General features: G+C 43.7%; 1 protein-coding gene across 2 annotated transcripts in view; it reads right to left on the bottom strand.

The window, feature by feature from the left end:
- Window positions 1-2,806: 2,806 nt before the first annotated feature.
- LOC126365867 (facilitated trehalose transporter Tret1-like) overlaps window positions 2,807-19,931 on the bottom strand; it is a 459,878-nt gene continuing 442,753 nt past the window's right edge. For both annotated transcript variants that reach the window (XM_050008548.1, XM_050008549.1), the window contains 2 exons: window positions 14,129-14,293; window positions 2,807-6,809 (listed from right to left, as the gene is read on the bottom strand). In XM_050008548.1, the coding sequence (XP_049864505.1) occupies window positions 6,490-6,809; window positions 14,129-14,293 (485 nt within the window). In that variant the 3' untranslated portion in view covers window positions 2,807-6,489. The remainder of the gene's footprint in view (window positions 6,810-14,128; window positions 14,294-19,931) is intronic.

Below are 19,931 nucleotides of genomic sequence, written 5' to 3'. Positions count from 1 at the left end.
CTGTGCACCCCCACTGCAACTGCTTCCCTCCCACGTCCTTCCCTCCCTGGCCCTTTTCAGCGCACCCCCCACCCGTCTCCCCCATCTCCTCCCCTCCCTCCCTTCTTCCTTCCTCCCTCGTCTGTATGTCCCTAGCAGATCCTCTCTGTTTTCTCATCGTCATCAGTGTCCTATGTCAGTGTTGAGTTTGGTGCTGTTCTCCAGTGCGTCAAGTGCTGTGACTTTAAGTGGGTGCTGGACGCGTACATAGTGTTATTGTCAGTGATTGTTATGTGTTACGCCATCCGTCGGTACTTTTATGATCCAATGTGTGGTCCTGTTTTGTGTGCGCTAATTTTTTTACGGTTTTTATCTCCATTCTACATTCCCTCCCTTTTTGTCTGTTCTCTTTCGTGCTGTTCCCCATTTTTTTATATCTACGTACGCCATACTTTCTCCATTCTGTTATTTTAAATGTCTCCTTTGTATAATTACTGTCTTTCAGCTGAAAAGCAGGGCATATGCTGCTGTCAGCATTGAAACATAATAAAGAAAAAAAAATCACATCTACGGAGGGAGCGGCCTCCGAAGAGCACGGTGCGGGCAGTTGACGGTAGTTTCGCACAGTCTGGAGCCGGGGACAGCAGCAGTGCTTGGAACAACAGACACGCGGTGCGGATCGGCACGTCTTTATCGGGTCATCGCTCACTCTTATTCGCCAGGACTGGGCAGAAGGCAAAGGTCCGGTTCGTTTATGTTGTGCGCAACTAGTTGTTCAGCTCTGTGCGCTGATCCTCCGCTCTGCCAGCTGTTTGAACTGACGTTCATGTTTACGTTCATTGAGTTGTCATGCACGTCTTGTTACTTGGCTCTGTGATTTTAGGAATAGTGTATTGCCCTGTATGGTTTGTGTGATTTTGAAGTAACTTGTCTTAGCCGGCCGCGGTGGTCTCGCGGTTCTAGGCGCGCAGTCCGGAACCGTGCAACTGCTACGGTCGCAGGTTCGAATCCTTCCTCGGGCATGGATGTGTGTGATGTCCTTAGGTTAGTTGGGTTTAAGTAGTTCTAGGGGACTAATGACCACAGCAGTTGAGTCCCATAGAGCTCAGAGCCATTTGTAACTTGTCTTAATCTGCTGGCCAGCGTTCTCTCTCAAAAAGTTTGCCATGGTTAATGTTGTTATCGTTATGTAATGTGCCCAGTTGTCATGCATGTCTATATTCTTACCCAAGAGGAGCAGGTATTCTAAATGTTTTAGGAGCTGGCGGGATCTCTGGCGCTACTACTATACTACTATCCATCTCTTTTAAGTGTGTTTTGAGCTTCGGCATAAAATGCAAGACTCTAGCGACGTTTATTATATTCCTTCCTGGAAGAAATTAAAGCTCCGTTTCTGTAGTTCTCTGTTAGCGAATCTCATTTCCTAGGGCGTATCAACTTACTGGAAAGGCAATCATGGTTAAATTATAGTTTTACTTGTGGTATAATCCAGTGACACTTATCTTTCTTGTTTGTTAGCAGCACTTACTAAGTTGCTGGGAGTGTTCAGTGTTAGCGGCTTCTTGGCGCTCGGGACTGGCTTACTTGTGGCGGCGTTTGCTAGTGCGTCTTGCTATTTGTTTGCTGCCGCGCGTCCTAGCTGTCTGTGCTCAAGTTGAGTATCTTATATTTTTCTGACTTGCACTGTAAACTACATCTTGCTGCTGGCCAAGTGGCCTCTGATTAACTGGTTTCGCACAGGAAATTTTCTTTTTAGTGTTTGATACATATTGTATTCTTGTTATAAGTTTTATTGTAATTTTTTATGTAAATCTTTTGGATAATATCTATGTTACCTTAGTTAATATTTATCTTTTGGGTGTCCACATAATACCTTGGACTTGGATTTAAATGAAGAAATTTGTATAGAACTGTTTTAATTATTGTAATTAGCTGGTCTGCTTAAAATCGTTTAACTAAAAATTCTTAACAAGCTAATATTTCTGAAGTTTTACTTCCTGAATTTGTTTGACGTTATTATAATTGCAATTTAACAGCTGTCTCATTTACCATTTTGAACACCTCTATTAGCAAATCAACTTCAATTTTTTCTACCTGTATTTCAAAGGAGATTATATATATATATATATATATATATATATATATATATATATATATATATATATATATATGTGTGTGTGTGTGTGTGTGTGTGTGTGTAACTTGGTTGTCTAAGAATAAATGTTAGTTAAAGGGGCCCAGTTCTTCCATATCATTTCCTGATCCTGATCAAAATGAAAGTGAACAGGAAGACGTAGATTGAATACAATACACTAACACAACAGACAACAATGGCAACCTCACAAAGTACTGTTAGCTACACAGCGCTGGCTGCAACAAAGAAACAAATGACTATTGCCCGAAGTCTTTCGATTTGTACCGAACTCCACCGATTCAGAAAAAGGGAACTGATTAAGTAAGTGAATTGTCTATAAACATTTTTACCTGTGCCTTCTTTATTACTTAAATTACCAAGGAGAATGTTTCAGAGGCAGTAGTAGGATCATATATAATAAAATTCTAGTCATCTACTGTATAATTAGGAAACCTTTATGAGAGTTAATACATTTATTCTGTTATCGATACACACGTTTCACATTTTTGACTGACCACCAAGTAAGATGAGTATTTCACAGACGTTTTAGCAGCTCTATTAAGAAAATATTCGGTGATATGAAGCAAATGCGAAACAATAGTAAAAGTACCATACAAAAAATGCGCTCTTTTCAAATGTCTTCTGGTAATGAATGGTACCAACAGCGATCAGATAAGTGAGCAAACAAGGAAATACCGAATAAGTGGCAGTACGCCATTCATTTATTAGACTCTGCATAAAACAACAACAAATAATACATTTGGAAGGATTTGTTGGCCAGTGTGATACTCCCTTCTCACATGGAGCATAGTGAAAGGAAGACTCTGTGCATTTATTGCCTCTCTCTAACAACAGCTGTCACACTGATCCCAGTATCTGTCTTACGCAGAGAAATACGCTTATGCTCTTACCAACATAAATCACTACGCTCTAAAGACATTTAGAAAACCTCATGACATGCACTGTTTTGATGTTGGGGTTGTCATTTTAGTCATTGTGCATTTGTTAGAGTATAAGACAGTCATTGAGGCTATAGAGTTTGCATAATATTTACTGTCGAGTAATCCATCAGTATACAGTCATTTCCTAAATTTAACTTCCTGAATTTGATTTTCACAATAACTCCATATTAAAAAATACTTAATGCTTTTACTAATGGAAACTCATATCCTTTGGTTACTGACTGCAGAACTTAGTTCACATAATATGTTTCTCTTGTTTTATGTCACAACATTAGCTATAATTATAAACAGCAACTTTACTGTAGGTTTATTAATTTTTCAGCTGATATATTTTGATGACATGATTTTTATTTGCCAGTGAAATATGGCGCCACAAAATCCACTTGTGCTCTGCCAGAATGTCTTCACAATTTGAATCAAACAAATGCATGATATTAATTGACTGTTGATCTGTTATGGAACATAGAAGACTTAGATTTTTCATACACACTCTTTTATAAACAGAAATCAGAATTCAAAGTTTTTCGATTCATGTTTATGGAAGGCACTCTTTCACTCTCAAGCTATACAATCCACCCTAAAGACAGTTTATAATGCGAACAAATCACGGTTTTCCATTCATTCTAAAAACATTTTTTAGGAACAAAAATCATAACAACATAATCAACTACCTTGAGCATGTAGCAAACTGCAAACTTATTTACAAAATGTATCGATATGTTCGTAACTTTTTACGCTAGTTCCTCTTTATGTCTCTCTCTCTCTCTCAATTTCTCTTTCACCTTATTCTGTTTTATAAACTTCACTCCAAACTGCGGTTGTCTATACGTGTATGCACTTTTACACTTCAGATGCTGTCGTCCACTATTCCATAAGGAACATCGAATGCAGGTCTCAGTCTATCCGACCGAGAGTGATAAAACTCGCGGCTACAAAAAATCGATTGGTGAAAGTTGTATCGTAAGTATCGCTTCAGTATTCAGCTAATACTGATTTGTAAAAAAAGTTTATACTATAAAAACTTGCATCATAAATGAGTTTCGTAACGAAATTCGACAATGTGTAATGTAACTGTTTGCTTGACATGCTCAGTTCCCACATAACATCGAATAATTTAGGTTGTAGTGGCCTGTCTTGCTGTTTAAGTTTTCAGATATTTTCGTTATTTAAACTTGACACCAAAGGCCTAAGTGTTTCATGCCTGCGTTCCCGATAACAGAATCCACAATAACACGTAGTTACGGAACTGTTCATCATAGCCACATTGTCGCCACATATCCGACAACTGTGTAAGACTGCCGTAGCAGACTGCGGATTCTGCGGAGTGGTACAAAACAAATGCAGTGTTTTAGCTATGTGTGATTGTGCTCTTATAGCGGCAACAGGATATATGAGAGGTGACAGTAAATTCAGATGGATTCGGCAAATGACACTGGTTTGAACTCGACGCACGTATCTTGTCTGGTAACAGCGGTGACAGGTCAGAACTTAATGAAATCAGAGGCTTGAGAACGCAGAGATTGAAGAACAGAGAGAAATATTACAGGTTTCACACAGTATTGCTTTTGCTTGGATTGGGAGGTAGGAGAGTCGATGACAGAAACCGGAAGGTAATACACTGAGGTCTTTGGGACCATTATCATTAGTGGACTGGTGTCTGAGAACGATTCGGGATACTGGCTTCGACAGCATTCACCTGACTTCTTGCCATTGTCATCTGCCTATCATTAGGAGAGAACTGGTTCAGGATATCCGTCAACCTACTGAGGTGACTTCAAGCTTCAGACGAGCTAAATTATTCCCTATTAGACCTTAGTAAGGTTGACTTTCCCAGCACAAATAAATTATTTTTTATTTTTTGCTCCAAGAGGACGGATACAAGGGGAGTTATCAAATGCAATGGACGCAGAACTAAAGGAATTAATTTTTCCTGGGAATAAAGTAAAATTCTCCAGTAATACAGGCATTTCAGATTTGTGTTTGCGTGTAATGAAATGTTCATAACGCTTTCTTTTGCAGTGGCAGATACCAATAACAGACATTCTTGCAGAATACAACAAAAATTTAGAAGCAATTTTGAATGGTTGAATAAGCCATTAGCAAAGCACTTAAATTAAGGATGAATAAAAAATGGATACAAAATTTATTATCCCTACTAAGAATGAGAATAACGATTTGCATAAATATGAAAATTGGGAACATAGTAGAATTATTTAAATCATTTTCCCACTGAAACGGTAATGTTACATATTATGCCCCAGGTACTTGAGACACCAGATGTAGACTGTCAGCAAAATAACTTTATTCGCATAACACATTATGATACCTGGGACAACATATACTGGAATTTGGAGTCTGTAGCACAGCATTGTGTGGTAGTGAGTTATGGACCATGGTGAAACTGGAGAGGAAGCTTTGTAAAATGTTATTAGAGAATGATGTTAAAAATTAAGTGGATAAATGCATTAAAAGACGAAGACGCATTAAGGTGAATAGACAAAGAGGTTTAGTCTACAAAAATTCCTAGCCAAAAGAAGAGAAGGGTTAGTGAGACATTTGTTAAAGTATCCAAGAGTTCTAGGGTTGAATCTGATAGCAACAGTATAAGGGAAAGATTACAATGACAACAAAGATTAAAATGTGTAAAATAATCTGTGGAGAAGTTTGGATGTAGCGGGTGTGAAAAGGTCAAAGAATAAGAAGAATATAGGAAAGAAATAGGATATCTTGAACTACAGATAGAATGTTCCTGAATTTGCAAACAGGTTCTTCACCATGCGATTTGACAGGGAATTTTGAAGCAAAAATACTCTTTCTTTAAATGTTGTCCGATCCATAGTTTGCGAGAGCATCTCTCATAACGTTCACAACATGGCAAAGCTGCAGCATCATGAGGGTGATTGCAGCCTAGAATGTAAGATATGTAGCTTGCAATCGTAACTGCATAGTTACGTTATTGTACAGAATACAAAATCTTTTGAGTTTCAATGTTTTTTTTTTAAATGCTTACCGTTGCTTAATTTTGTAATAATTATTCGCGACTAATGATAAAAGATCTGTCAGTGGACATGATAGAACACCTTGTTACGTTTTAAAACGTTCTTGAAATCAAATGAGTACGAGCGCACGACTTTGAACAGTAGAGGCTGAGATTCAAAAACACTTGTTGCTTGGAGCAAGCAGTTCTCATCTGCCGATAGCCAAGTCACAACTGGGCTCTCGTGAGGTGTCCCTTCAACAGCAGTTCGCGTGTGTGCGCTACCGTCAGAAGCAACATCGAAGGGTGCCCTCGCAACAGTTCTAAGTCACAAGGTGGAACTCGTCTGTGTCCGGAATGTAGTGGGGAGGGAAACGACAGAGTTCTGCCCCTCGCGCCGGCGGCGCCCCGCAGCTCGGCCGGTGCGGCGCGCGCCGCTAGATGTGCGTCTCGTTGAGCTCGAGAGCGGGGTTGGCGGCGGCCCAGCGCGGGTCGGCCTGGCCGTGGTCGGCGCGGTGCTTGCGGTGGCGGCCGCGCCTGGTGAGCCCGCCACCCGGCTGGCAGCAGCGGCCGTCGGTGCGCGCGAAGTGCGCCTCGATCTCGTGCAGCGAGTGGCCCTCCGTCTCGGGCAGCACGAAGAACAGCAGCACGCAGCCCAGCAGGCTGACGCAGCCGTACAGCATCAGCGTGCCCGCCAGCGACACCGTGTGCACCAGCGACAGGAACGACTTGTTCGCCGCGAAGCCCAGGATGTAGCCTGCCAACACACGCACCCAAAGCGTTGGACACTGGACATCACAAATGAGCTCTGTGCACCCGCTCTGAGCTTGCCAGCGGCTGTTACGACCTCAGAGCCACTCACCAGTCTCTACTGTTGCCCATATAAATAACAACTAGTCACTTGCGTCTACACTACTGGCCGTTAAAATTGCTACACTTCGAAGATGACGTGCTACAGACGCGAAATTTAACCGACAGAAAGAAGATGCTGTGATATGCAAACGATTACCTTTTCAGAGCATTCACACAAGGTGCTGACATGAGGAAAGTTTCCAAACGATTTCTCATACACAAACGGTAGTAGACCGGCGTTGCCTGGTGAAACGGTGTTGTGATGCCTCGTGTAAGGAGGATAAGGAGGAGAAATGCGTACCATCACGTTTCCGACTTTCATAAAGGTCGGATTGTAGCCTATCGGGATTGCGGTATATCGTATCGTGGCGTTGCTGCTCGCGTTGGTCGAGATGCAATGACTGTTAGCAGAATACGGAATCAGTGGGTTCAGGAGGGTAATACGGAACGCAGTGCTGGATCCCAACGGCCTGGTACCACTCTCAGTCGAGATGACAGGCATCTTATGCGCATCGCTGTAACGGATCGTGCAGCCACGTCTCGATCCCTGAGTCAACAGATGGGGACGTTTGCAAGACAACAACCATCTGCACGAACGGTTCGACGACGTTTGCAGCAGCATGGGCTGTTAGCTCGGAGACCATGGCTGCGGTTACCCTTGACGCTGCATCACACACAGGAGCGCCTGCGATGGTGTACTCAACGACGAACCTGGGTGCACGAATGGCAAAATGTCATTTTTTAGGATGAATCCAGGTTCTGTTTACAGCATCGTGATGGTCGCATCCGTGTTTGGCGACGTCGCTGTGAACGCACATTGGAAGCGTGTATTCGTCCTCGCCATACTGGCGTATCACCCGGCGTGATGGTATGGGGTGCCATTGGTTACACGTCTCGGTCTCCTCTTGTTCGCACTGACGGCACTTTGGACAGTGGAAGTTACATTTCAGATTTGTTACGACCCGTGGCTCGACCTTCATTCGATCCCTGCGAAACCCTACATTGCAACAGGATAATGCACGACCGCATGTTGCAGGTCGTGTTCGGGCCTTTCTGGATACAGAAAATGTTCGACTGCTGACCTGGCCAGCACATTCGCCAGATCTCTCACCAATTGAAAACTCCTGGTCAATGGTGGCCGAGCAACTGGCTCGTCACAATACGCCAGTCACTACTCTTGATGAACTGTGGTATCGTGTTGTAGCTGCATGGGCAACTGTACCTGTACACGCCATCCAAGCTCTGTCTGACTCAATTCCCAGGCGTATCAAGGCCATTATTAGGGCCAGAAGTGGTTGTTATGGGTACTGATTTCTCAGGATCTATGCACCCAAATTGCCTGAAAATGTAATCACATGTCAGTTCTAGTATAATATATTTGTCCAATTAATACTCGTTTATTATCTGCTTTTCTTCTTGGTGTAGCAATTTTAATGGCCAGTAGTGTATTTCCGGGGACGAGAGGACTGTGAAAGGGTAGAACGGAGAGCAAGTGCACGAGTTTGCAAGAACACTCACTTTCAGAAAAAAACAGAACACCTTGAATGATTAGAGATAGTACGTTCATATTTCCAGGAATGTTCATTAGTACGGTCTGCAGAAGTAATCAACATTTGAAACACGTAGGCCCGTGGGTTCAAGGTCAACATAGATACCGCGGAGCAGCACTACCTACAGGTAAAATATGCTCGAGGTTCTCGCTGTCGCTGTAAACCGAAGGTAATGGATCATTGTGACTTGAGCAGCCCTGCGGGATGCCTCGCAGAGGTATGCGCAAAACGTACCGTCAAATCAGTGACTTTGAAAGAGGCACATTATTGACGTGAGGAAACTGATGCATCCGTCTGGGAAACTGCTGCTCGTATGGGGAAAAGAGTTTCAGCAGTTCAACGGGTGTCTCCATAATGGTTCACGGAAGGCTGTAGAACACGATGAGATGGGTCAGGTCGCACCATCCAGATCAGCCTCTGAGCCGATCAACACCTATCCAAATACCATTACAGGACAGATCTGCGTCCTCCTCGGCCCTGGCGCAACAGTGGAGCAGTATAACACATCGTAAACTATCAGGAGTGACAGTCTGTCGCCATTACGGCATGGGATGCGTGGGCGTCGCTCAGTTCTCCGCCTACCTTTGATGAATGTTCAGAAACATGCGAGACGGCAATGGTGTATGGAACGACGTCACTGATGGCAGGAATGCTATCAGATAGTGTTTTGTTTGTTTGAAAATGATGGCCGCATTTTGGTTCGTTTCTGACATCACAGTGACTGCATTCACACAAGACATACAGCGCTAACTCACTGGTTTGTGGGGTGCTACAGAGAACAACCACAAATCACAGTTGAAGTGTGCCGAGAGCACTGTGACCAGTGTAACATCCTGCGTCCTGTAGCCATACCCTTTCTGCACAAAACAGGAGACGTCATTTTCCAGTAAGACAATACACGACAACATCTTGCTGCAGGAACATATGCTTTCTTAGTGTCACAAGATGTCAGCCTTTTGCCCTGACTCGTCAGATCACTAGACTTGTCGTCAATCGAAAATGTGTGGGGTATGGCAAAACGACAGGTCCAGCACTGTGACCCAATGTCAACCACCACAGATGAACTTTGGAACCAGGTGAATGCAGCATGGATAGCTATACCACACGATGCCCTTCACGCCTTATACGCGTCGATGCCTTCATACATGGAACAAGTTATGAGGGCCCATGGCGGTTCCTGTGCCTTCTAGGCAACAGGACACGTGCTGAATCGAGGTGACTGAAATGCTAATCATTTCTGCGGAACATACTAATGTACATGTCCTGTCAATATGAACGTCTTATCTCTAATCGTTTAAGATGTTTTTTTTTTCTAAACATGAATGTACAACCAAGTACTCGCGGCATTGCATATGTACCCACTGGACATGACGATTATTGCACTGCAGTAGTAGGACAAGCAGACTGAGACCTTTTGGAAGAAGCTTAGAAAATATAATTCGCCAGCTAAAGAGGTAGCGTCCAGCGTCCAACCAACTCTTGGCTATAGCTCATAACTCTAGGGTCCTTACCAGGTAGGATTACTGGAAGAGAAAGAGAAGACTCAGAGAAGAGCAGCATGTTTCTTCACAAGTTCTTTTAGTTAGTGAAGGAACGTCATGGAAGGGCTCACCCAACTCCCGTTGCAGACGCTACGAAAGAGAGGGACTGATGACCTCAGCAGTTTGGTCCGGTAGGAACTTGCCATCAATTTACAAAAGAGACGTTGTGCATTACGGAGAGTTTTACTATTGCAATTCCGCGAACGTTCGTTCCAACAACAGCCAGGCTACAAACCATGTCTTCCCACACACGCCTCTTAGAATATTCTCGGAGGGAAAAATCATAGGAACTGGAGTTCATGTGAACATCATCCGATAGCTATTTTTCTCGGCGCCATCTGTCTATGGAACAGGAAAGTGAGGGGAGGGGGGGAGAATAATGGCGATGCAACAAGTATTTCCCATAACATAAGGTATCGTAACTTGAAGTGAAGTGATGTGGATAAATATGGATATCAGCAATGGTAGGGGAAGGAATCGGCCGTGACCTGCAAGGAACCATAGCGGCTGTGATGTGGAATGATATAGAATAGGATTAGCGGACTGGCATCACGCCTATCTTGTGTAGTGTTAACTACATTTACATCTACATCTACATCTACATCTACATGACTACTCTGCAATTCACATTTAAGTGCTTGGCAGAGGGTTCATCGAACCACAATCATACTATCTCTCTACTATTCCACTCCCGAACAGCGAGCGGGAAAAACGAACACCTAAACCTTTCTGTTCGAGCTCTGATTTCTCTTATTTTATTTTGATGATCATTCCTACCTATGTAGGTTGGGCTCAACAAAATATTTTCGCATTCGGAAGAGAAAGTTGGTGACTGAAATTTCGTAAAAAGGTCTCGCCGCGACGAAAAACGTCTATGCTGTAATGACTTCCATCCCAACTCGTGTATCATATCTGCCACACTCTCTCCCCTATAACGCGATAATACAAAACGAGCTGCCCTTTTTTGCACCCTTTCGATGTCCTCCGTCAATCCCACCTGGTAAGGATCCCACACCGCGCAGCAATATTCTAACAGAGGACGAACGAGTGTAGTGTAAGCTGTCTCTTTAGTGGACTTGTTGCATCTTCTAAGTGTCCTGCCAATGAAACGCAACCTTTGGCTCGCCTTCCCGACAATATAATCTATGTGGTCCTTCCAACTGAAGTTGTTCGTAATTTTAACACCCAGGTACTTAGTTGAATTGACAGCCTTGAGAATTGTACTATTTATCGAGTAATCGAATTCCAACGGATTTGGAACTCATGTGGATCATCTCACACTTTTCGTTATTTAGCGTCATCTGCCACCTGACACACCATACAGCAATCTTTTCTAAATCGCTTTGCAGCTGATACTGGTCTTCGGATGACGGTAAATTACAGCATCATCCGCGAACAGTCTAAGAGAACTGCTCAGATTGTCACGCAGGTCATTTATATAGATCAGGAACAGTAGAGGTCCCAGGACGCTTCCCTGCGCCACCTTACTGGACTGGTGGTGCAACATCACGGGGAAATCATAGGCGCCGGCATCTGTCACTAGGCAGCAAACACGATTTGGTACGCTAACCAACTGTAGGCAGAATGTCTCACACTGTTCTTTGTTATTCAGTGAAAGGCTTTGTTTCTATGAATGCAGTGCCCTGCTGCCTCGGAAGATGGCGGTTTCTGGCACGGCTTTCATACTGCAATTTATTTTCCTGCTGCAATCCTCTAAAATCTCCAATGTTCTTTAGTATACAGGACAAAAATAAACTTCCGAAGGAAACCTGTGTTCGAAACGGTCGTCCACCAATACAACAGAGTACAGCATTCATACGAGACAAGGCCAGCCGGCCTCGGTGGCCGAGAGGTTCTAGGCGCTCAGTCCGGAACCGAGCGACTGCTACGGTCGCAGGTTCGAATCCTGCCTCGGGCATGGATGTGTGTCATGTCCTTAGGTTAGTTAGGTTTAAGTAGTTCTAAGTTCTAGGGGACTGATGACCACAGAAGTTAGGTCCCATAGTGCACAGAGCCATTTGAACCATTTTTTTTCGAGACAAGGCCAGTCTACGCAGTAGCTAGCTCCGTCTTCTCCACTGACGACCGTGGCAAGCACTCGAGATCACTGAATGACAAACAACACTGCGAGACGTTCCCACCATGGTCTGTCGACGTAAAAAGTCAAGTTTGTTGAGGAATGAGGCGCCTATAATAGCGTCGTTGGATGACGTTTTAGGACACGAGTTCCAAGGGACACCCTCTACAGCCCTTCGAAGTTTGTCGCAACATTTCTGGGACACCTTATAAGCTGGGTGTTCGTTTTAACTTAACGCATTGTATGAAAAAATGTTCTAGGTGAAAACTTAATTTTAGTAAAGGGGAAATCTGCTGTACGGCAACAGCCTTGCCGCAGTGGATACACCGATTCCCGTGAGATCACCGGAGTTAAGCGCTGCCAGGCGTGGCCGGCACTTGGGTGGGTGACCATCCAGGCCGCCATGCCATTTTTCGGGGTGCACTCAGCCTCGCGATGCCAACTGAGGAGCTTCTCGACCGAATAGTTGCGGCTTCGGTCAAGAATACCATCACAACGGCCGTGAGAGCGGTGTGCTGGCCCCACGCCCCTCCTATCCGCATCCTCCTTGAGGATGACACGGCGGTCGGATGGTACCGGTAGGCCACTCGTGGCCTGAAGACGGAGTGAGAGTAGACATCTGCTGTAGTACATCTGGCCACCTCCTAATAACCTCTCCTGTGTGGGCAGGGCTGTCTCTGTATTTTAAATAGGAACCCCCCATTTTATTGCACTTTCGGGTTCTACATCAAAAACTACGCACGGTTTACTCAAACCATTCGTGGTAGATGGTGCTATAGTAGACAGACACCATGTGAGCCTGTTTTTTCAATAAAGAGCCAACGCATTTTATTCTACATTTCATTTATGATGTAACCTTGGTGTGTTAGCGGTTGTTACTGTAGTTCAAACGTTACTTGAGTGTTGCAAATGTGATTGTACAGTACAAGTAATATGGCTAGGCGTTGAAATTTCTAGCAAATAAGCTACGTGTATGGTAACGTATATAATAGGGTTGATTGTGGTGAGCCCCAAACTATAAGAATGCCAGATTTCGGTGGCCGTCCCCGAAACTTGCCATCGGCGTTCCACGTTTCCGTGTGTGTTTCCATCCAACCGCCGTAACTGTTGCGCTGACCGCTATGCGGCCATCAGCGGAGTGTAAAACACAACCGCTGTAATAAAGTAGAATGCCAATGAAATGATAGTGACAGGCGCACGTGCCACGGATATTCATCGAAACAAAGCAACACAATGGTGAGTGGCAAGAGGACTCACCGATATCAAGCATTCCGACGAGGACAGAAAACTATTGCATCCACGTCATTGTTCCTGGATCACGCTAAACGCAGTTTCTAATTAGACAGCGAAACGACCAACAATATTGTACTGTACAATCAAGTCTGCAACACTATGGTAAATTTCAAACATACAAAACAAACTGTTAGAACACAAGATGTCCCTCTTGCTAATATTAAATTTTCATCTAGAACATTTTTTCGAAAAATGGGTTATTTTTGAGATATTCAGTTATCTCAAGTTAAAACAAACACCCTCGATATGTATTAGTGTGTATGTGCAGAGAATGTGGTAAGGTAAACTAGGGGACACGTACAGAAGCGTAGACAGAATTTTGAAAATCGCTAATATTGGTACGAAGGATCCTCGACCAGGCATTGTACAATAAATTGTAGAGCACAAATGTAAATGTAGATTATTCATTTGTGTGGCCATGGACTCCGTAGTTGCTTTATAATTCTTGAGGGTATTTTTGATCCATCGTTGCAACTACAAAAATGCGTGATTTTTTCACGCATTTTTGTAGATGCAACGACGGATCAAAAATACCCTAGTAATTGTAGATCCTCACAAGTTGCGTTTAAATCTCTTCAAGTAGCACATTCAGGTAATACGGCACCTTTACAGATACCCGACATTTAGTGAAAAACGCTCTGTGAATCGTACGGTCATAGATGTAAATCAAGGAGAACGCAGAAGGGCGATGGACAGATGAAGGTGCGTCATAACTACACAGCATTACCAAGCCGCATCGACAGGTTCCGAAGGTGAGACTTACCCATGGAGCCGGAAGCCCCGCTGGCGGTGCCCCGCACCTCTGCAGGGTACACCTCCCCGATGAGGATCCAGGGCAGCATGCGCAGCCCGACGTGAGACATGAAGGACGCCGCCACCAGGATCAGCGACGGCGTCCACGTGTTGGAGTCTTCGCTCGCGGGGCCACCTGCGACACATACCACGACAATCACCTTTTATTTTATGATTAATGCCGAGAATCACCATTTTGTTTTCTACATGCTGGCTAGTGGCTCTGAGCACTATGGGACTTAACATCTGAGGACATCAGTCCCCTAGAACTTAGAACTACTTAAACCTAACTAACCTAAGTACATCACACATATCCAAGCCCGAGGCACGATTCGAACCTGCGACCTTAGCGGTCGCGCGGTTCCAGACTGAAGCGCCTAGAACTGCTCGGCCACACCGGCCGGCTCTACATTTTGGATTCAGATTCTGCGAACAACTTTCACAGCATTCATTAATACACAGTGAAACAGCGGCAGAACACTGATGAATTCTTCTCGGGTTATCAGCCGCGTGTCGGCGTCGTCTTGTCGCAACATTTCATTTAAATGAGTTTCGTACCCATCATCTTCTGGCGAAGATGAAACGTTGCGACAAGACGACGCCACCACTCGGCTGATAACCCGAGAAAAAGTCATCAGTGGAATACGCCGAGAAAGACTGAAATCGTATATAAGCCGTGGAACAATTTACGACTCGTATATAAACAGGAACGAGCTGGGTTGGCGTGAGCGAGCAAACTTGAAGTGACAGAGTAATGCCAGAAAGTCCGTAAGTCGTCGCAAAGTCGTAATCAGAACAGCAACGAACAGGCCTCCGAGTACGGGTGGACAACCTGTGGCGATTTATTTCAGTCCGGCCAGTGGTTGGTTGGTTGGTTTTGGGGAAGGAGACGGAAAACCTGAATCAGGAAGGCCGGACGCGGGATTGAACCGTCGTCCTCCCGAATTCGAGTCCAGTGTCTAGCCACTGCGCCACCTCGCTCGGTTCCGGCCAGAGGAAGAAATTCTTCAGAGAGAGCGAGGAGCTGCAGAGCCTTGCAACACGACTACTGCAAAACGTTGTAAGTAAATAAACAATGTTCACGACACACAAATAAATGTAAACACCTGAAGATGGGCCGAAAATAATGAATATACTCGTACTGTCGATAACATGTTTTGAGACATAACGTACTGGCGTTGCTTGTCGGAAAAGTATGACTCTCACATTGGTGCGTTACCCAATAAACGTTGACGTTGCGGAAATTATAGTTTTGACGTCATGCGCTAAGAGCTCTGCTCTTAGGTCAAGTGACGAGGTGGCCCGCGAGCTTAAGTATGTGGATCACGGCTGCGGGTCACCAAAAGTTGCTCGTGCCTTCCATAGAGTAATCAGAAGTCTGCACAAGTAGCAGGGAGCAAGGGTCCAATAGTGTGTCTCGAAGATGATATGTACAGCCTTCACTCGGCAAACTATGCGATTATGGAGCTCCCGAGCTGGCCGGAGTGGCTGAGCGGTTCTAGGCGCTTCAGTCTCGAACCGCGTGACCTCTACGGTTGCAGGTTCGAATCCTGCCTCGGGCAAGGATGTGTGTGATGTCCTTACGTTAGTTAGGTTTAAGTATTTCTAAGTTCTAGGGGACTGATGACCACAGATGTTAAGTCCCATAGTGCTCAGAGCCATGAAGCTCCCGATCGCTGCTTATCAAGGCATTTTGGTCTATAGGTTGCGTGTCCTGGTAACTGGCCGGGCGTATTGCCTGTCGTGAGTTTGCCTCGATGACGTCGATGATTTCCTTGGTGGAATCGACGTAGCAGGTCTGACGAGACTTACCAATGGTTAAAATCTCCAGTTGTTAAATGAATATCATATAGAAACTTCTACTCCTTCATTTTGTACAAAATGGTTCCTTGCATATTCCCAATCTGTTTGATATGCCTCATGGCTCCCTTTCTATTTCAAAATTACAATTTGCATAAAAGATGGAGGCTTACAAATTGGCCGCCATGTTGGTTACATACTTTCAGAGGATTTTCCTTTCTCTTGTCTCACGCCACTTGACTTTAAATTTCTGTTAATCGGCTTATTGTTTTAGAAATGTGGTTCAAAACCTAAGGGTCATCATGTAGAACTGTCTGAACCACGATTTTTTAATGTATTATCTAATCAACCTCAGTCCTTGATAAATAGAGGTTATGGACGAATTGCATTTTTCCTGAGTTCCTTGTTTCTTCAAATTTATTAAACGACAACATTTTCACCATGGGCTGCACTACTTACTATAATTTACAAAATTACGGTTTCGAGCCTTTATTCAGTTTAAAGAGGTTAAGGTGCTCAAAATATAGCAGTTGTCATACTTAGTAACATATGTTAACTGGTATCAACAGGCGAAGTCACCTGTAGACTAGGAGGGGCGCCTCTGAACAGTCACATGAGTCCTAGGAGTAGTGTATTTGACTCGTAAGCAAAACGCCTTCGATCTCATGTTCGATCGAAGCCACTACTTAAATTCTGAATAAAAATATCAGCAGTGGCAGACCGCCATCCGTTGTAAGGAGTCACCCTTGTTCTGCCAACAGACTCGTCAAAGAGGGCGAAGAAGATGAAGAGGTAGAGAATGCATATAAGGATATTAAACGGGTACTTTAGTGTGTAAAAGGAGATAATATTTAATAGTCATAGGTGATTGGAACGCTACAGTATAGAATGGAAGAAAGCGTTACGGGAGAACATGGTCTACTTGGCAGGAAGGAAAGAGGAAGGTTTCACGGCAACCTCTTGCCCTTGGGGTGGAAAACTGTCCCAAAAAGGCGGCGGATTCAATTGTATGAAGATGCAGAGGAAAAGGGAAACCACTGCATTAGACACATTTATGTACCTACAGGACACGTGGCCTGTAACTCGATAAGTGGCAACCGCGCGGGATTAGCCGAGCGGTCTGGGGCGCTGCAGTCATCGACTGTGCGGCTGGTCCCGGCGGAGATTCGAGTCCTCCCGCGGGCATGGGTGTGTGTGTTTGTCCTTAGGATAATTTACTTTAAGTAGTGTGTAAGCTTAGGGACTGATGACCTTAGCAGTTAAGTCCCATAAGATTTCACACACATTTGAACATTTTTTATATGTGGCAGAAGATACCGGATTAGTTCCCCATTAGGATCTCCTGCATTACCGAAAGGGAGGCTACCATGAGAAAAATAATCAACGATACGGTACGAGTGGGAGCATGTAATGCCAAATGTTTGAATGTGGTACGGAAGCTAGAAAACCTGAAAAGTAAAGTGCAAAGGCTTAATCTAGAGAAATGAATGGAAAGAAGAAAAGAATTTCCGACCAGAGGAATATAGGGTAATGCCCACAACGGCATAAAGTGTGTAACAGGAGTATTATTAGTTATAAGCAGGAAGGTAGGACAGGAAGTGAGTTACCGTGAACAGTTCAGTGATTAGGTTGTTACCGTTAGAATCGACAGTGAATCAACACTAACAACAGCTACACAAGTCGACGTCACAAGGAGAAGATAAAGAGCTAGTGAAAGTATATCAGGATACTGTAGTACAGGAAACGACGGAAGAATGAGTTATGAGAGATTATGGCCTACAAAGCAGGAATGAAAGAAGAGAAAAACTATCGGATTACAGCAATAAATTTCACCTAGTAATAGAGAATCAAGAACCACAAGGGTAAGAGCTGTACTTGGAAGAGGACTGGAGTCATGGAAAGTTTTCTTTTGAAATCAGATATTGGGTTGTAGGGCGTAGGCAGAAGGAGATACAGACTCAGATCACAATGTAGTAATGCTGAAAAGCAGGCGGACGGCTGAGAGAGTCGTCTGGAAGAATCAGCATGAAAGGAAGTGGAATCCGTAGTAATAGTGAAGTAATGAAGAATGATGAGATGACTTTGAAATTCTCTGGGCCTGTAGATAATGTGATAATGAATGGATATCTCTAAAAAGGGAGGTCATATAAGCTGGACCGACAAACATAGGTACAAGGAGGATAACTTCTAAGAAACGTTGGGTAACAGAATAAATTTTTCAATTCATCGACGAAAGAAGGAAGAAATAAAAAATGGGAATTGGTATACTGAAAGGATTAAGTGACTTAGGAAAGAATTAAATAGGAAGTGCAAGGAAATTAAGGCAAAATGAACGCAGGAAAAATGCGGAGAAACCGAATAACATATAGTCGTCAGAACGACTGATTCAGCATGCAGGGAAGTGAAAACGGAGGTCCAGCGTAAGAGAAGGCACAAATATCATTTCTAAAATAATTGGGGGAAACGGCAACCAAACGGCTGTTGAAGTTGGTGTCTAAAATCTATGAGATTGGCAATATACCATCAAACATCCGTAAAAGTATATTCACATTATTCCAAAGATAACAAGAGCAGATACGTGCGAGAACTATCGAGCAATCAGCTTAACAACTGAAGCATCCAAGCTGCCGATAACAATAATATAAAAGAAAGGAAAAGAAAATTGAGGATCTTTTAGATTTCGCGGTAAGGAAGGTAAAAGTGAGATAAAGGCAGTTCTGACGTTGCGATTGATAATGGAACAAAGACTTAAGAAAATTCAAGATATCTTCACAAGATTTGCTGACCTTAATAGCCGTTCGACGATGCAGAGTGGTTCAAGATGTTCGAAATTCTGAGAAAAATAGGAATAAGCTATAGTGAAAGAAGAGTAATATTCAACATATACAAGAATCGAGAGGGGATAATAATATTGGAAGTCCAAGAACTAAAAAGGGTGAAGACAGGGATACAGTCTTTCGCCCCTACCATCCAATCCGCACAACGAGAAAGCAACGACGGAAATGAAAAAAAGGTTCAAGTGTGGGATTAAAATTCCGACTGTTGTTATCTTCGATGGAAGTGAAGACCTACAGAACATTTTGATTGGAATGTACAGTTTAATAAGTACAAAATATGGGTTGAGGGCCAACAGAAGAAGGGCGAAAATAACGAGGAGTTGCGGATATGAGAATAATGATAAACGTAACATCAGAATTGATGGTCACGAAGTAGCCACAGTTAAGGAATTCTGCGTCCTTGGAGGCAAAAACGCATGACGAATGGAGCATGGATGATATAAGAAGCAGAATTATACAGACATAGAGGACATTACAGGCCAAAATATGTCGGGTAGTAGCATCGCATCTCATACGCTTCGATTCTCTTCTTTCCGGTTTTTCCAAAGACCATGTTTCACTACTATACAATGCTGTGCTCCGAACATGCTTTCCTAGAAATTTCTTCCTGAATTTCAGACCTATGTCAGTCCTAGGTTTGAAATTGAGGAAGAAACTTCTAGGAAAGCACGTTCGGAGCACAGCATTGTATAGCAGTGAAATATGGTCTTTGGAAAAACCGGAAAGAAGAGAATCGAAGGGTATGAGATGCGATGCTACAAATATGTTAAAAATTAGGTGAGCTAATAAGACAAGGAACAAGGAAATCTTCCACAGAATCGGCGAGGAAACAAATGTTCGAAAAACACTGTCAACAAGAAGGGACATGATGATAGGACTTCTGTTAAGACCTCAGGGAATGACTTCCATGGTACTAGAGGTGGCTGTAGAGGGAGACAGAGACTGGAATACATCCATCAGATAATTGAGGACGTGGGATGTAAGTGCTGCTCAGACGAGGAGAACACGGCAAATACCACAATCCGATTTTCTGGCAGCTTCACTCTGTGAAAGAGGAGCCAAAATAAGTGAGAACGACTCTCGGCTTATCCGTAGATACTCGACCATTTCTGAGAAAACGACGGTCAAAGTTTTCAA

The sequence above is a fragment of the Schistocerca gregaria genome, chromosome 4, assembly GCF_023897955.1.
Source record: "Schistocerca gregaria isolate iqSchGreg1 chromosome 4, iqSchGreg1.2, whole genome shotgun sequence".
NCBI lineage: Eukaryota > Metazoa > Arthropoda > Insecta > Orthoptera > Acrididae > Schistocerca > Schistocerca gregaria.
Note: the sequence above shows the minus strand (reverse complement) of the source record. Positions and strands in the feature narration are given on the sequence as shown.